At 42.2% G+C, this 19,082-nt stretch overlaps 1 protein-coding gene across 3 annotated transcripts in view; it reads right to left on the bottom strand.

The window, feature by feature from the left end:
* The window catches only part of ppp4r4 (protein phosphatase 4, regulatory subunit 4), a 152,532-nt gene that overhangs the window by 56,012 nt on the left and 77,438 nt on the right, over positions 1–19,082 (bottom strand). For all 3 annotated transcript variants that reach the window (XM_014145076.3, XM_014145077.3, XM_014145078.3), the window contains 2 exons: positions 15,886–15,992; positions 15,109–15,216 (listed from right to left, as the gene is read on the bottom strand). In XM_014145076.3, coding sequence (XP_014000551.3) covers positions 15,109–15,216; positions 15,886–15,992 — 215 coding nt within the window. The remainder of the gene's footprint in view (positions 1–15,108; positions 15,217–15,885; positions 15,993–19,082) is intronic.

Raw genomic sequence — 19,082 nt, forward strand, 5'->3', positions numbered from 1 at the left:
GCACCGGGGCCTCCCACCGCTCTTTCTATTCTGGTTAGAGCCAGTTTGCGCTGTTCTGTGAAGGGAGTAGTACACACTGTTGTACGAGATCTTCAGTTTCTTGGCAATTTCTCGCATGGAAGAGCCTTCATTTCTCAGAACAAAAATAGATTGACAAGTTTCAGAAGAAAGTTCTTTGTTTCTGGCCATTTTGAGCCTGTAGTCGAACCCACAAATGCTGATGCTCCAGATACTCAACTAGTCTAAAGAAGGCCAGTTTTATTGCTTCTTTAATCAGCAAAACACTTTTCAGCTGTGCTAACATAATTGCAAAAGGGTTTTCTAATGATAAATTTGCCTTTCAAAATTATAAACTTGGATTAGCTAACACAACGTGCCATTGGAACACAGGCGTGATGGTTGCTGATAATGGGCCTCTGTATGCCTATGTAGACATCCCATTAAAAAACAGCTGTTTACAGCAACAATAGTAATTTACAACATTAACAATGTCTACACTGTATTTCTGATCAATTTGATGTTATTTTAATGGACAGAATTTTCTTTTCTTTCAAAAACAAGGACATTTCTAAGTGACCCCAAACTTTTGAACGGTAGTATATAGGGCAGCAGCCTCTAATGTGCTAGTGATGTCACGTCCTGACCATATACTTAGGTTTTTTTGTATTATATTTGGTCAGGACGTGGCAGTTATGTTTGGTTATGGTATAGTGGGGTTGTGAGTGTTGGGGTAGGTTCTAGGTTAGGTATTTCTATGTGGAGTTTGGTGAGTGTATGTCTGTTGGGTTAATTGGGGTTGGGACTCTCAGTTGAAGGCAGGTGTTGTCTATCTGCCTTTGATTGAGAGTCCCATATAGTGGGGTGTGTTTGTGTTTGATTTTTGTGGGTAATTGTAATTTTGCACTGTGTTTCGTTTCACCTGTGAAACTGTCACCTTTCTCCTCTGAGTGTTTATTTTGTTTTGTCGTTTCCATCTAAAATAAATATGATGTGGAACAGTCAACCTGCTGCGTATTGGTCATCGAGTGATTTCGACATATCTTCCGATGAGGGAGAATACGAGGAACGTGACAGAATTACCCACCAACAACGGACCAAGCAGCAGAGGAAGGAGCAGCACAAGGAGAGGCACCAGGAGAAAAGCTATCTGGAGTCATGGACTTGGGAGGAAATCCTGGACGGGAAAGGACCATGGACTCAAGCTGGCGATTATCGCCGCCCACAGTGGGAGATCGAGGCGGCGAGAGCTGAGAGGCGCTGGTATGAGGAGAGGGAGCGCAACGGACACGGGAGGCAGCCCCACAATTTTTTTGGGGGGGGGCACACGGGGAGATTGGCGGAGTCAGGTGGTAGACCTAAGCCAACTCCCCGTGCTTACCGGAAGCAGCGTGGTACTGGTAAGACACCGTGTTATGCTGTGGAGCGCACGGTGTCCCCAGTGCGCGTTCAAAGCCCGGTGCGCTACATACCAGCCCCCCGCAAGTGCCATGCGAGTGCAGGCATCGAGCCAGGGCGGATGGTGCCAGCTCAGCGCGTCTGGTCTCCAGTGCGCCTCCTCGGTCCAGGTTATCCTGCGCCGGCGTTGCGCACTGTGTCTCCAGAGCGCTGGGAGGGTCCAGTTCGCCCAATGCCTGCTCTCCGCCCGTGCCGGGCCAAAGTGGGCATTCAGCCTGGAGTGTGGGTAAAGAGTGTCCGTACCAGAACTCCAGTGCTCCCCCACAGCCCGGTTTATCCTGTGCCTCCTCCTCGGACCAGGCCTCCAGTGGGTCTCCCCATCCTGGTTCATCCTGTGCCACCTCCCAGGACCAGGCCTTCAGTGGGTCTCCCCATCCTGGTTCATCCTGTGCCACCTCCCAGGACCAGGCCTCCAGTGGGTCTCCCCATCCTGGTCCGTCCTGTGCCACCTCCCAGGACCAGGCCTTCAGTGGGTCTCCCCAGCCTGGTGAGTCCTGTGCCTCCTCCTCGGACCAGGCCTCCAGTGGGTCTCCCCATCCTGGTTCATCCTGTGCCACCTCCCAGGACCAGGCCTTCAGTGGGTCTCCCCATCCTGGTTCATCCTGTGCCACCTCCTCGGACCAGGCCTCCAGTGGGTCTCCCCATCCTGGTTCATCCTGTGCCACCTCCCAGGACCAGGCCTTCAGTGGGTCTCCCCAGCCTGGTGAGTCCTGTGCCACCTCCCAGGACCAGGCCTTCAGTGGGTCTCCCCATCCTGGTTCATCCTGTGCCACCTCCCAGGACCAGGCCTCCAGTGGGTCTCCCCATCCTGGTCCGTCCTGTGCCACCTCCTCGGACCAGGCCTCCAGTGGGTCTCCCCATCCTGGTTCATCCTGTGCCACCTCCCAGGACCAGGCCTTCAGTGGGTCTCCCCAGCCTGGTGAGTCCTGTGCCTGTGCCCAGGGCCAGGCATCCATCATGTCTCCCCAGCCTGGTGAATCCTGGGTCAGGGCCGTCGGAGGATCCGACACCGGGGTGCGGCCCAGAGGATCCGACACCGGGGTGCGGACCAGAGTATCCGACAACCTCTTGCGACCCGGGACTGAGGGGAGCTGCCTGTGACCCAGAACCGGGTGAGTCTGGTCACAATTCTAAAATAAAGTTGATTAACTATGACTGTGATGATTCTGCCTACAACCCAGAACCGAAGGAGTCTGCTTACAGCCTGGGACCGACGGAGTCGGCCCACGAACCAGAACCAAAGAAGTCTGCCTACTGTCCTAAGCCCAACAGGTCTGTCTACGGTCTGTTGGACAGTAGGCCAGAACCGGAGCCACCTCCAATATAGGTGGGTTGGGGAGGGGGGGTGTAGCACTGTGCCGTCGTTGACGGCAGCCACCCTCCCTTCCCTCCCTTTAGTTAGGAGGTTAATTGTGTGTTGTTTTTTTTTGTTTTGTTTTTTTCTGTTGGTTTTGTGCATTCAGTGTATGCACCTTTAGGGGGGGGTAATGTCACGTCCTGACCATATACTTAGGTTTTTTTGTATTATATTTGGTCAGGACGTGGCAGTTATGTTTGGTTATGGTATAGTGGGGTTGTGAGTGTTGGGGTAGGTTCTAGGTTAGGTATTTCTATGTGGAGTTTGGTGAGTGTATGTCTGTTGGGTTAATTGGGGTTGGGACTCTCAGTTGAAGGCAGGTGTTGTCTATCTGCCTTTGATTGAGAGTCCCATATAGTGGGGTGTGTTTGTGTTTGATTTTTGTGGGTAATTGTAATTTTGCACTGTGTTTCGTTTCACCTGTGAAACTGTCACCTTTCTCCTCTGAGTGTTTATTTTGTTTTGTCGTTTCCATCTAAAATAAATATGATGTGGAACAGTCAACCTGCTGCGTATTGGTCATCGAGTGATTTCGACATATCTTCCGATGAGGGAGAATACGAGGAACGTGACAAGTGATGGCTATTTAACAGTCTGATGGCCTTGAGATAGTAGCTGTTTTTCAGTCTATCGGTCCCAGTTTTGATGCACCTGTACTGACCACGCCTTCTGGATGATAACGGGGTGAACAGACAGTGGCTCGGGCGGTTGTTGTCTTTGATAATCTTTTTGGTCTTCCTGTGACATCGGGTGCTGTAAGTGTCCTGGAGGGCAGGTAGTTTGCCCCTGATGATGCGTTGGGCACACCGCACCACCCTCTGGAGAGCCCTGCAGTTGCGGGCGGTGCAGTTGCCGTACCAGGCGGTGATACAACCTGACAGGATGCTTCAATTGTGCATCTGTAAAAGTTTGAGTGTTTTAGGTCACAAGCCAAATTTCTTCAGCCTCCTTCAGCCTCCTTCACCACAATGTCTGTGTGGGCGGACCATTTCAGTTTGTCAGGGATGTGTACGCTGGGGAACTTGAAGCTTTTCCACCTTCTCCACTGCAGGCCCGTCGATGTGGATAGGGGGGCGCTCCCTCTGCTGTCTGCTGTTTCCTGAAGTCCACAATCAGCTCCTTTGTTTTGTTGACTTTGGGTGAGAGGTTACTTTCCAGGCACCACACTCCCAGGTCCCTCACCTCCTCCCTGTAGTCTGTCTCGTCATTGTTGGTAATCAGGCCTACTACTGTTGTGTCATCTGCAAACTTGATGAATTGGAGGCATGCGTGGCCACACAGTCATGTGTGAAGTTTAAAATGCATTCTGTCATTACTACAGTTGAAGTCGGAAGTTTACACACACTTAGGTTGGAGTCATTAAAACTCGTTTTTCAAGCACTCCACAAATTTCTTGTCAACAAACTAGAGTTTTGCCAAGTCGGTTAGGACATCTACTTTGTGCATGACACAAGTAATTTTTCCAACAATTGTTTACAGAGAGATCATTTCACTTATAATACCCTGTATCACAATTCCAGTGTGTCAGAAGTTTACTGTAACTTTAAACAGCTTGCAAAATTACAGAAAATGATGTCATGGCTTTAGAAGCTTCTGATAGGCTAATTGACATAATTTGAGTCAATTGGAGGTGTACCTGTGGATGTATTTCAAGGCCTACCTTCAAACTCAGTGCCTCTTTGCTTGACAATATGGGAAAATCAAATGCAATCAGCCAAGACCTCAGAAAACAAATTGTAGACCCCCACAAGTCTGGTTCATCCTTGGGAGCAATTTCCAAATGCCTGAAGGTACCACGTTCATCTGTACAAACAATAGTACGCAAGGATAAACACCATGGGACCACGCAGCCGTCACACCGCTCAGGAAGGAGACGCATTCTGTCTCCTAGAGATGAACGTACTTTGGTGCGAAAAGTGCAAACCAATCCCAGAACTACAGCAAAGAACCTTGTGAAGATGCTGGAGGAAACGGGTACAAAAGTATCTATATCCACAGTAGAACGAGTTATATATCGACATAACCTGAAAGGCCACTCAGCAAGGAAGAAGCCACTGCTCCAAAACCGCCATAAAAAAAACAGACTACGGTTTGCAACTGCACATGGGGACAAAGATCATACTTTTTGGAGAAATGTCCTCTGGACTGAAGAAACAAAAATAGAACTGTTTGGCCATAATGACCATCGTTATATTTGGAGGAAAAAGAGGGAGGCTTGCAAGCCGAAGAACACCACCCCAACCGTGAAGCTCGGGGGTGGCAGCATCATGTTGTGGGGGTGCTTTGCTGCAGGAGGGACTGGTGCACTTCACAAAATAGATGGCTTCATGAGGAATGACAATTGTGTGGATATATTCAAGCAACATCTCAAGACATCAGTCAGGAAGTTAAAGCTTGATCGCAAATGGGTCTTCCATATGGACAATGACCCCAAGCATACTTCCAAAGTTGTGGCAAAATGGCTTAAGGACAACAAAGTCAAGGTATTGGAGTGGCCATCACAAAGCCCTGACCTCAATCCCACAGAAAGTTTGTGGGCAGAACTGAAAAAGCGTGTGCGAGCAAGGAAGCCTACAAACCTGACTCAGTTACACCAGCTCTGTCAGGAGGAATTTACCCAACTTATTGTGGGAAGCTTGTGGAAGGCTACCCTGAAACGTTTGACCCAAGTTAAACAATTTAAAGGCAATGCAACCAAATACTAATTGAGGGTATGTAAACTTCTGACCCACTGGGAATGTGATGAAAGAAATAAAAGCTGAAATAAATCATTCTCTCTACTATTATTCTGACATTTCGTTCTTAAAATAAAGTGGTGATCCTAACTGACCTAAGACAGGGTATTTTTACTAGGATTAAATGTCAGGAATTGTGAAAAACTGAGCTTAAATGTATTTGGCTAAGGTGTATGTAAACATCCGACTTCAACTGTATATGTCATATATTTTAACATTATACATTTCTTAAACATTTTTTAATCAATTGTCTCCTCAAATGAAGGGGATGATGACGCAATCTTTGCAAGAGGGAGGGAATATTATTTCATTAGTCCTCAACATATTGGCTCAGTCATTTCAGTGGAGTTACCTGTGAGTTAGCCTCCCCCAGAGCAGGTTAGTTCTGAATAATGAATTACCATAGAAATTTACCTGGCTAAAAGGTGAGCCACTTTCGTATGACCGGTTATCCCGAGTTGAACTCAGAGTTGATCAAAGTTACCTCACCAACTCCTCACACCTGCTTTGTAGTATACCCCTCTGAGCAATCCAACAGGCCTGGGGCAGGTTCTACCATTTTGTCATAAAAAAGTCCAATGCTCCTTGTAGCACCACCTGATGGCCACTGGAAGAAAATGCACCCCCTAATCTCAAAATGTATCTGGACGAACAATGAAACAAGAATTAAACTCTCCATATTACAGAGACAAAAGCCTCCCAAACTTCCAATGGTACTCTTGGTCATTTTCTCTGCATTCTCACTACTTGGCTAAATCCAGAAACTTGCTTGTCATGGCATCCAATACAATAAAAATGTGTTCACCAACACAGATTACAAAACCTTATCTATTCCAACATAGCTCTGAAACAATCTAAATTAAGATTCGGCTCTATTATTTCTCACTTCATTTCTGGCGTCTAACTGAAAAAATATGTGGAATCACACTGAACTGGTACCTCCAATCACCAATTTTCCATAATCTTGGTCTCCAAATTTGGAGGGTGCCCCATCTTATTTCCCATGTGGCATGACAGTCTCTGTGCATTCCAAGATATTCAACAAAAGTACAACCTGCCTGGCACCTCATTACTTTTCTACTTACAATTACGTTTTGCTATGCACGCTCATGGGGTATCTTGGAAAACAAAGCCTCACCTTCATCCCTTTCATAAGGTACTGCTTGGAAAAAGAGGTCTCGTCTCTGAAATGAATTCCCGTCTAGTAAAGTCCTCATCCAAGCCGCTTTCAATTGACAAATTGTGGAAAAAAGATCTACAAACATCCAACAATGTTCTTAATTGGCAAACAATATGGCACAATATATCTCTATCTTCCAGAAATCCAAATCACCAAATTATTCACTTTAATTTTGTTCACAGAATGTACTTTACTCCCCGGAAATTCTATTACATTAAAGCCAAACCATCACCCAATTGTACTCTATGCTCTAATGACACCCAAGGTACCTTAATCCATATGATGTGGGAAAGCCCGGGGGTAAAATCATTCTGGAAGATGATCTTCCCTGTGCTCTCAATTTAACGCAACCTAATTCTTTAATTATTATTTATCTTTCTTTAGTTGTTTTCTCCCCTTTTTTCATATTCATATACTTAACTGTCAATAGATAATAAATGTATATAAAAAATAAGGTTGACAAAAATACAATTCCAAATACAAGCATGCTGATGCCATTCACATTGAGATACCGAGTCTGTATGCCAATTTAATTTATTTTAGCGTGCAGAGCTGTCATTTTTTGCTGCATCTCTTTTGTAAAAACAATACTATCACTATGAATGCTACGAACATGAGTCACTGCCTATTTGCTGTGTTTATATATGCCTGTTATCCAACAAGTCAAAAAAAGGAAATGGACTTGACTTTAGTTTAAGACCACTGCTGATGTATGGAAACATGATACTATTTCATTGTGAACTAGGCTATCCCGAAGTGTAGGAGCTAAGAAGAATAAAATCTCCCTCCCCCAACATTGGCAATGTAAAACAGAACATTTCAATAACTGCATCCAAAAGATCAATGAAGGATGACAAGAGAGTCAAGTTACACAAAGTATCATGTATCAAGTATCATAAACTCTCCTTCCAGACTCACATCAAACATCTCCAATCCAAAGTTAAATCTAGAATTGGCTTCCTATTTCGCAACAAAGCATCCTTCACTCATGCTGCCAAACATACCCTCATAAAACTGACCATCCTACCGATCCTCGACTTCGGCGATGTCATTTACAAAATAGCCTCCAATACCCTACTCAACAAACTGGATGCAGTCTATCACAGTGCCATCCGTTTTGTCACCAAAGCCCCATATACTACCCACCACTGCGACCTGTATGCTCTCGCTGGCTGGCCTTCGCTTCATAATCGTCACCAAACCCACTGGCTCCAGGTCATCTACAAGACCCTGCTAGGTAAAGTCCCCCCTTATCTCCGCTCACTGGTCACCATAGCAGCACCCACCTGTAGCACGCGCTCCAGCAGGTATATCTCACTGGTCACCCCCAAAGCCAATTCCTCCTTTGGCCGTCTCTCCTTCCAGTTCTCTGCTGCCAATGATTGGAACGAACTACAAAAATCTCTGAAACTGGAAACGCTTATCTCCCTCACTAGCTTTAAGCACCAGCTGTCAGAGCAGCTCACAGATCACTGCACCTGTACATAGCCCATCTATAATTTAGCCCAAACAACTACCTCTTCCCCTACTGTATTAATTTATTTTATTTATTTTGCTCCTTTGCAACCCATTATTTCTATTTCTACTTTGCACTTTCTTCTACTACAAATCTACCATTCCAGTGTTTTACTTGCTATATTGTATTTACTTTGCCACCATGGCCTTTTTTTGCCTTTACCTCCCTTATCTCACCTCATTTGCTCACATTGTATATAGACATATTTTTTTCTACTGTATTATTGACTGTATGTTTGTTTTACTCCATGTGTAACTCTGTGTTGTCGAACTGCTTTGCTTTATCTTGGCCAGGTCGCAATTGTAAATGAGAACTTGTTCTCAACTTGCCTACCTGGTTAAATAAAGGTGAAATAAATAAAAAAATATATTAAAAAAGGTTACAGGGTTGTGTTGGTGACTGACACATAATACACCTTCTCCTTAATAAGTCACTCACCCTCTGACAAAATACATATTCTGATAACTCACTGTTGCACAGTTGGTTGCCTGCAATACTCCAATACCAATATTCAACAGTGGGTTTGACAGTAAATAACCCTAGCACATACTGTATTAATGTAGCACTGTTAAAGGGATAGTTCACACAAAAATAATATTTTAGTATTTTGTTAAAGTTTGATGGACTAATGAACAAAACACGAAAAGATCCATTCAAAGCATCAGGTAATTTGTTTCTGTGCACCAATTAGTGTTGGTGTTTCAATCCATTGCACCTGTCAGTAGCTCAAAGATTTTCTATTCAACTAATGGACCAATATCTATATATGTTATCGAAGGAGAACATCTCTATGATGATGGGGATAAGAAATAGGACATAATAAAATAACAGGAAAGGGGAGACGATAAGACAAATGATACTGAGATGCACTCTAGGGGCCGGTTTCCTAGACATCGGATTAAGCATAGTCCTGGACTTAAAAGTAGAGGTCGACCGATTATGATTTTTCAACGCCGATGCCGATTATTGGAGGACCAAAAAAATCTGATACCAATTAATCGGCCGATTTGTTTTATTTATTTGTAATAATGACAATTACAACAATACTGAATGAACACTTATTTTAACTTAATATAATACATCAATAAAATCAATTTAGCCTCAAATAAATAATGAAACATGTTCAATTTGGTTTAAATAATGCAAAAACAAAGTGTTGGAGAAGAAAGTAAAAGTGCAATATGTGCCATGTAAGAAAGTTAACGTTTAAGTGCCTTGCTCAGAACATGGGAACATATGAAAGCTGGTGGTTCCTTTTAACATGAGTCTTCAATATTTCCAAGTAAGAAGTTTTAGGTTGTAGCTATTACAGGAATTATAGGACTATTTCTCTCTATACGATTTGTATTTCATATACCTTTGACTATTGGATGTTCATATAGGCACTTTAGTATTGCCAGTGTAAAAGTTTAGCTTCCGTCCCTCTCCTCGCTCCTACCTGGGCTCGAACCAGGAACACATCGACAACAGCCACCCTTGAAGCAGCGTTACCCATGCAGAGCAAGGGGAACAACTACTCCAAGTCTCAGAGCGAGTGACGTTTGAAACGCTATTAGCGCGCACCCGGCTAACTAGCTAGCCATTTCACATCGGTTACACCAGCCTAATCTTGGGAGTTGACAGGCTTGAAGTCATAAATAGCGCAATGCATTGCAAAAGCTGCTGGCAAAACGCACGAAAGTGCTGTTTGAATGAATGCTTACGAGCCTGCTGGTGCCTACCACCGCTCAGTCAGACTGCTCTATCAAATCATAGACGTAATTATAATATAATAAACACACAGAAATACAAGCCTTAGGTCATTAATATGGTCGAATCCGGAAACTATCATCTCGAAAACAAAACGTTTTTTTTTTCTTTCAGTGAAATACGGAACCGATCTGTATTTTACCAAACGGGTGGCATCCCTAAGTCTAAATATTCCTGTTACATTGCACAACCTTCAATGTTATGTCATAATTACGTAAAATTCTGGCAAATTAGTTTGCAACGCGCCAGGCAATGAACGCAAGAGCAGTGAAACAATTTCATGTTAGCAGGCAATAGTAACTAAATATGCAGGTTTAAAAATATATACTTGTGTATTGATTTTAAAGAAAGGCATTGATGTTTATGGTTAGGTACATTGGTGCAACGACAGTGCTTTTTTCGCAAATGCGCTTGCTAAATCATCACCCGTTTGTCAAAGTAGGCTGTGATTCGATGAGAAATTAACAGGCACCGCATCGATTATATGCAACGCAGGACACGTTAGATAAACTAGTAATATCATCAACCATGTGTAGTTAACTAGTGATTATGTTAAGATTGATAGTTTTTTATAAGATAAGTTTAATGCTAGCTAGCAACTTACCTTGGCTTCTTGCTGCCCTCGCGTAACAGGTAGTCAGCCTGCCATGCAGGCTCCTCGTGGAGTGCAATGTAAGGCAGGTGGTTAGAGCGTTTGACTAGTAACCAGAAGGTTGCAAAAACTAATGCCCGAATCCCCCCTGAACAAGGCAATTAACCCCCGTTCCTAGGACGTCATTGAAAATAAGAATGTGTTCTTAATCTGACTTGCCTAATTAAATAAAGTTGTAATTATTTATATATATATATATAAAAAAAAGGCAAATCGGTGGCCAAAAATACCAATTACCGATTGTTATGAAAACTTGAAATCGGCCCTAATTAATCGGCCATTCCGATTAATCGGTCGACCTCTACTTAAAAGTATGTTCAATGAAGATTCTCCATTGAAAGTGCTTTTTGTCCAGGACTAGGCTTAATCTGTGTCTGAGAAACCGGCCCAAAGAGTATACTGCACACTTAGGATTCCCAGTAGTGTGCCGTCCTGTGAATTTCTCGATTTGTTCAATATGTATCCATTAGTTGTAGTGCCACTAAGCATTAATACCAAAGTAAGCACTACCTTCCCCCTGCCACTTTCCTGATTGCAAAATAAAGCATTTACTACACGGGTAACTGGGCAACATTTAACCTGTTAGGGCTAGGGGGCAGTATTGACACGGCCGGATAAAAAACGTACCCGATTTAATCTGGTTACTACTCCTGCCCAGTAACTACAATATGCATATAATTATTGGCTTTGGATAGAAAACACCCTAAAGTTTCTAAAACTGTTTGAATGGTGTCTGTGAGCATAACAGAACTCATATGGCAGGCCAAAACCTGAGAAGATTCCATGCAGGAAGTGGCCTGTCTGACAAGTTGTGTTTCATCTTGGCTCTTTTTATTGAAGACTGAGGATCTTTGCAATAACGTGACACTTCCTACGGCTCCCATAGGCTCTCAGAGTGGAAAAAGCTGAACGATATCGAGGCAGCCTCTGGCTGAAACACATTATCGCTTTTGGCAAGTGGCCGATCAGAGTACTATGGGCTTAGGCGCGTGCCCGAGTCGACCGAATGCTTTGTTTTCTTTCATCTGTTTACCTAAACGCAGATTCCCGGTCGGAATATTATCGCTTTTTTATGAGAAAAATTGCATAAAAATTTATTTTAAACAGCGGTTGACATGCTTCGAAGTACGGTAATGGAATATTTAGAATTTTTTTGTCACGAATTGCGCCATGCTCGTCACCCTTATTTACCCTTTCGGATAGTGTCTTGAACGCACGAACAAAACGCCGCTGTTTGGATATAACTATGGATTATTTTGAACCAAACCAACATTTGTTATTGAAGTAGAAGTCCTGGGAGTGCATTCTGACGAAGACAGCAAAGGTAATAACATTTTTCTTATAGTAAATCTGACTTTGATGAGTGCTAAACTTGCTGGGTGTCTAAATAGCTAGCCCTGTGATGCCGGGCTATCTACTGAGAATATTGCAAAATGTGCTTTCACCGAAAAGCTATTTTAAAATCGGACATATCGAGTGCATAGAGGAGTTCTGTATCTATAATTCTTAAAATAATTGTTATGCTTTTTGTGAACGTTTATCGTGAGTAATTTAGTAAATTCACCGGCAGTGTTCGGTGGGAATGCTAGTCACATGCTAGTCACATGCTAATGTAAAAAGCTGGTTTTTGATATAAATATGAACTTGATTGAACAAAACATGCATGTATTGTATAACATAATGTCCTAGGGTTGTCATCTGATGAAGATCATCAAAGGTTAGTGCTACATTTAGCTGTGGTTTGGGTTTATGTGACATTATATGCTAGCTTGAAAAATGGGTGTCTGATTATTTCTGGCTGGGTACTCTGCTGACATAATCTAATGTTTTGCTTGCGTTGTAAAGCCTTTTTGAAATTGGACAGTGTGGTTAGATTAACGAGAGTCTTATCTTTAAAATGGTGTAAAATAGTCATATGTTTGAAAAATTGAAGTTTTTGCATTTTTGAGGAATTTGAATAACGCGCCACGGGATTACACTGGCTGTTGAGTAGGTGGGACGCAAGCGTCCCACCTAGCCCATAGAGGTTAATAAATCTTTTTTCTTGAATGGGCCGGTTGTTCCCAGGGGGCTGCTGCAGTCTATCAGGGTTGATAGTGTGTGATTGTCAAATGACACCCTATTCCCTATAAAGTGCCCATAGTGGGGGCCCATAGTGCTCTGCTCAAAAGTAGTGCGCTATATAGGGAATAGGGTGCCATTTGGGACACAGTGTTTCTGCTGCGTTCCATGGAGAGAGGCAAACTGAATCTGCGGGAGCTCTGGGCAACTGGGCCATGTTTATTAGGCGCCAAACAGAAGAAAACTGAATGAAACATGGAGGGACGATCTGGTTTTGTCCAATGTTTTCTGTTGATTGCCCTAATTAACACGACCCTGACTGATCCTCTACCACAGAGAGGAATGGATTGCAGACCCTCTGCAGTGTGCCTTCTATCATTGACATTCTGCTCAGCTTAGGGTGGGCAACGGGGAAGGGGGGGCTGCGATAAGCCTGCGTTTACAGTCATCTGTTGGAGGTTCATGATAGGAAAAAAGACCCCCACACCCAACACATAAGCTTCAACTGAAAGCAAAGCTTCTAAGAATTGTTTTTGTATTCAAACTAAAGTTCAGGAGTATTTAGTCTCGCATACTGGTGTCATGACGTTGCTCTCTTTGGGTACAGCGAGCACAGTTGACCCCCCTCCCTCTGTACCAGGCCTTTTCTATGCACCATCCCCCAACCTCTATACTTCTGGCACCAGGCTCAGTGAGAGCGGTCGTAGGTATAAAAGGTATAAAAGATCGGTGAAGAATCCAGCTACGAACTGGTCCGTTTGGTACAATTTTGTGAAACTCATGAGAGACAATACGGTCACATTACCTGTTTATATAGTAGCCTCAGTTGTGAGAAATGCATTAATAAGGATAAAGCTATTTGGAATATGTTGGGATGCTTGTAAGATGTTAATGTGAGAGAATTGTATTTTCTGTTTGAAGTTTCACCAAGTCCTTGGCACGCCCCCAGGGACACAGACAGGACAAGGCGTCATGTGACAGCCTTTTCTACGTTCAGTATATAAACCCACCCAGGGTTTCTTTCCTTAGACCAGGCCTCCACTCCATTACGAGTTGGCTAATAGGTTTGACCATGCATCCCTCTACTGAACTTTGACCATACCACGTGGTTAAACTATTAGACTATCGATACAGAATAAGAACAAGTCTTTGATATTAATTACAGCCTTCCCTGTAACTCAGTTGGTAGAGCATGGTGTGTGCAACGCCAGGGCTGTGGGTTCGATTCCCACGGGGGGCCAGCACAAAAAAATAAGAAATGTATGCATTCACTACTGTAAGTCGCTCTGGATAAGAGCGTCTGCTAAATGACTAAAATGTAAAAAATGTAGTCTGCAGCTAGGAATTCGGTATCATTGAACGCGAAGACTGAGGAAACATCCATTCTATAACGACATGAACGAATGTCGCTTTGAAAGATCCATTCTAACCAAGAGAGAGAGAGAGAGAGAGAGAACTCTCCAACAGAACGACCTTTCCAACAAAGATCCCGACGACACACTGAGCGTAAATATATATATTGATTGCAATTGTTTCCGAATGAGTGAGCGTTCATGTGCAAAGGATAGCATTTCAATTATTAATATTTATCAACTCTGTAGTGTCTTCTCAGCTGACCAACACTCCCCTTTTGTTTAACAAGCCGCCATGCCGGTTTAGCCCACTAGGGCACATGCCTCTACCATTTCTTTGTAACGATATCCTACTGTTTTGTATGCCTTTCTGTGAATTACTTAGTTTAGTAAATAAATGATTTTAAGACAATTGAAGTATGGATGACTTAGTGAAGACTGGGTTCGTGCAGATAACCAACAATTTACGACGTTTGGAATGAGACTGACGAGGTAAACGAATACATCATTAAATCAAAAGACTCATAGATCAGATATTATGATATCTGAAAGTTATATTAGGAAAATTATAACTTTGTAATCTGAATATTTTCCTTGATGCCCCAACTTCCTAGTTAATTACCGTTACACGATTAATCAGTTTAATCGCGTAATAATAATTACAGAGAGTTATTTGATAAACATGTCTTCAGTTTTAATGATGCCAAAGACACGACACTGGTCTATTTCCTCAGGTCAACAAGGTGTGTTTAGCCTTTTCAAAGACACCGTTCAATTTAACCGTTATGCCTTTCGGTTTGAATAATTTTACTGTTTCTACCAGTGGAGTCTGTGGGTGGAAAAATCAGAGGAGGGGATCAATGTAATGGCTGGAATGGAATAAATGGAAAGGTATCAAACACAAAACACATGGAAACCATTCCATTTATTTCATTCGAACCATTACAATGAGCTCTCCTCCGATTTTAATGTGACACCACACAGAGCTGTTTTCTAGATTATTTGAAAGGATTATTCTCCTCCTTTTTTCTTCTCTGTTCTTTTCTTTTACCCGATTCCTCTGGCGATGTTCTCCAGCTGGCGACACATGCAGGAGCGCACCTCGTACTCCACGTCCTGGCACAGGGACCTCACCAGGGGCAAGAGGTCCTTCTTCACTCTGCCAAAAGGGGTTCACACAATTTTGGGGCATATCAAGAGAAATCAAATTATGATTGATTATTGGAAAGGTGTCCCAAAGGGCACAATAGAGATTTTTCTACGAGATATTAAAAAAGACAAATTGAATTGAAACTAATTCAGATGAGCTGTGAAATGACTGTAACTAATTTAGCCTAGAATCTATGGGTCCTACATCTATCGTCCAGGCCAGGGGTGGGCTCGCCAGCCAATTAAATGTGGCCTGTGGGGGATATTTTTATTGTTGTTAGGAGAAATTATTATTTTGGGTTGAAAAAACACTACAGGCCACACTTGAAAGTCTAAAACTAGATAGAAAGTATGTAGACATATATTTTCAAATAATTGGCCTTTTTTTGGCCAGCAAATTGATTTTGACGAACAAATGTGTGGCTCTTCGCTGAATTTTTAAATCCCGATGTGGCCCTAGAGCCAAAAAGTTTGCCCACCCCTGGTCTAGACTTTCTATCATTAACTAATTAATCCTACTGTAGCATCTATGGCCCCTACATCTATTTACTAATTTAATGAAGACATTTTCTTACAGAAAAATAAGCATTTAATCAAGACATTCCCTTGTAGAAAAACAAGCATCAGACCTTCTGTTTGGTGATTGAGCAAGATACAAACTCCTGGGATACAAACTCACATGGGAGACTCAAACTTGCAGGCCACCTTCCCCAGGATACGACAGCTGGCTAAACGGGCCTGCAGGGACTGAGACAGCTGAGCTTTGGACACAAGCGGGCTGAGGATCTGCATGATCAACCAATGGGTACAGGCTATTAGGGTGTTAGGGAAGGAACAGCCTGTTTAAGGACGCCATGGGTTGCATCCCAAATGACATCCTATTCCATTTATAGTGCACTTTTTTACCAGGGCTCCATTGGGACCATGCTAAATTATGTTGCCAAGTTTAGTTCTTTACAAGTAATTGTGGCTGACTTGAGTTGTCGGGCACAGTATTGTCATACTGAGAAATGATAGCCAACTTAGTTTCTTCCAATGGCGCTGTTCCATTAGAAGCAATCTTAATTCCCCATATAAGATATACTAATGGTTATACAGTCACGGGCATTAAAAAGCTAACCTGTACTGCAGGGTAGTATAAAACAATTGCCTCAAACTGGATGTATCTGCATCGTTAGGGGCTTATTTCAGAAATGTATTTCATAACATGGGTTATTGTTAAATGATTGCTAATGAACATGGTGCTTGGCATCTCCCTGTGAGAGAGTTTGTCATATTTACAAATGGACCTTGCACAGCAAGGCATTTTGAAAAAGCACTGTTTTAATGCCCAGAAATATGCCCAGAAATTCCTTAGAAGCCTGGCATAATTCTCAGGTAAGATACTATGGGACGGTTTCCCAGACACAGAGTAAGCCTAGTTTCGGACTAAAAAGCAAGCTGAATGGAGAATTACAGTAACACATACAAGAAACACATTTAAATTAATAAAATGAGATGCAACAAAATACAAAAAAATCTAAATGCCAGGGAGTTGATGCAAAAATGGAAGTAGTCAGTTGACCAACTGAATGCAAATCGGCCCTATATATGCCATATACGGTTCTTTCTATAAAATTTCTATAAAGTGTGATCCATTTTGATCCAATGTGTGACATTAGGATCAAAATGGGAAAATTGCACAGTAATAAAAGCAAATATATGACAAATTGACCCATAAGTCCCCCTAACAACAACATATACCTAGGACTATTCAGTCAGGTACAAAATGATTGGTACCCTTGATAAAGATGAGCAAAAAATACTGCATTAAATAAATAATACAAATACAATTATTTAGGGGGGAGGGTTAAAAAGTAATCTTCTCAAAAACAGAAATTATTGGCATCCCTGTTTTCAATACCTCAACTTGGGAGGATAACGGCACTTTTTCTAAAATGTTTTATGAGACTGAAGAACACATTGGGAGGGATCTTGGCTCATTCCTCCATACAGAATCTTTCCAGATCATTGATATCCTTTGTCTGCGCTTATGGACTGCTCTCTTTAATTCAAACCATAAGGTTTTCAATGGGGTTCAAGTCCAGAGACTAAGATGGCCATTTCAGAATTGTGATTTTGTGGTCAATTAACCATTTCTTTATGGATTTTGATGTGTGCTTGGGGTTATTAATATATTTTATATAAGATACTTTTAGCATTCAAAAGTAAGTGTGACAATTAACCACCATTACAAACCTGAGTCTAATCTGAATATAATTGTCAAATCCTGGCCAGTATAAGGGTTAATTGTTATTGTAGTTTGGTCAGGACGTGGCAGAGGGTATTTGTTTTATGTGGTTCGGGGTGGTGTTTTGGTAAAAGGGCGTTTGATTTATTATTTCCGGGTTTTTGGTTTATGGTCTATGTTTATGTATTTCTATGTGTAGTCTGGTTAATGTATTTCTATGTTAGGTTGATTGGGGTTTGGGACTCTCGATTGGAGGCAGGTGCTTCCTCGTTGCCTCTGATTGAGAGTCCTATATATGGGTAATTGTTTGGTGTAGGTTTTTGTGGGAGATTGTTTCTTGTCTAGCGTGTATGAGCCTGAGAAGACTGTCTGTAAATCGTGAGTTCGTTTTGTTATTTTTGTATGTTCATTTTGAGTTTATTAAATGTTCAAGGTGAACAATCTCGATCCTGCTGCATATTGGTCCTCCTTTTCCGACGATGATTTCGCTATATCGTCTGACGACGACGACAGCCGTGACAATAATGTTTGGGCTTGCGCAATAATCTATCCTACACAAATGCGCATAGTCAGATTTTGGCTACGTTACTTTGAAGCAAGGTAAGACATACCTCATAATATGAAGTAAAACATACAGGTTTCAAACAATTAAGTATATTTTTTCAAAATGCATACGGTCTCCAGCTCAGATTGCAAGGTAGCCTGCCTACCGTGTTGCCTATGCACACAAATGGTGAATGGAGCACACGGTTCAAAATAAAAACTGTATCTCTTTTTAATTGTTGCCATCAAAACACTGTTTTTAACACGCGATTGCATTTAGAACTTTTGCGCAATGACTGGGCTTATAAGAACACGTTTCACTCCAGTAGCAACCAGCTGTTTGAGAAGATGCCGCTCTCGCTGTCCGACAGGTGATATTCCGCTCAAACTAGGCACTGTGCACGACTGATAAATAGATACATGACGAACTAACGAAAATACACATGTGCCAATTTAATTCCCCAAATTATGCTAATTAACGTATAGACCGGTAAGCATGACTGGTCAAATTTATTTCAGATGGCGAACTGATTTATTGTTAACTGTTAACATCCCTAGGTGGTTGCCAAGGCTTGTTATATGCTTTGGTTCATTTTATAATTACCTGTATTATTTTATTTATTTTTTATTTTATTTCACCTTTATTTAACCAGGTAGGCCAGTTGAGAACAAGTTCTCATTTACAACTGCGACCTGGCCAAGATAAAGCAAAGCAGTGCGACAAAAACAACACAGAGTTACACATAAACAAACGTACAGTCAATAACACAATAGAAAAATCTATGTACAGTGTGTGCAAATGTAGAAGAGTAGGGAGGTAAGGCAATAAATAGGCCATAGAGGTGAAATAATTACAATTTAGCATTAACACTGGAGTGATAGATGATGTGCAAGTAGAGATACTGGGGTGCAAAAGAGCAAGAGGATAAATAACAATATGGGGATGAGGTAGTTGGGTGTGCTATTTACAGATTGGCTGTGTACAGGTACAGTGATCGGTAAACTGATCTGACAGCTGATGCTTAAAGTTAGAGAGGGAGATATAACACTCCAGCTTCAGTGATTTTTGCAATGCGTTCCAGTCATTGGCAGCAGAGAACTGG

This window comes from Salmo salar, chromosome 15, assembly GCF_965601325.2.
Source record: "Salmo salar chromosome 15, fSalSal1, whole genome shotgun sequence".
Lineage (NCBI taxonomy): Eukaryota > Metazoa > Chordata > Actinopteri > Salmoniformes > Salmonidae > Salmo > Salmo salar.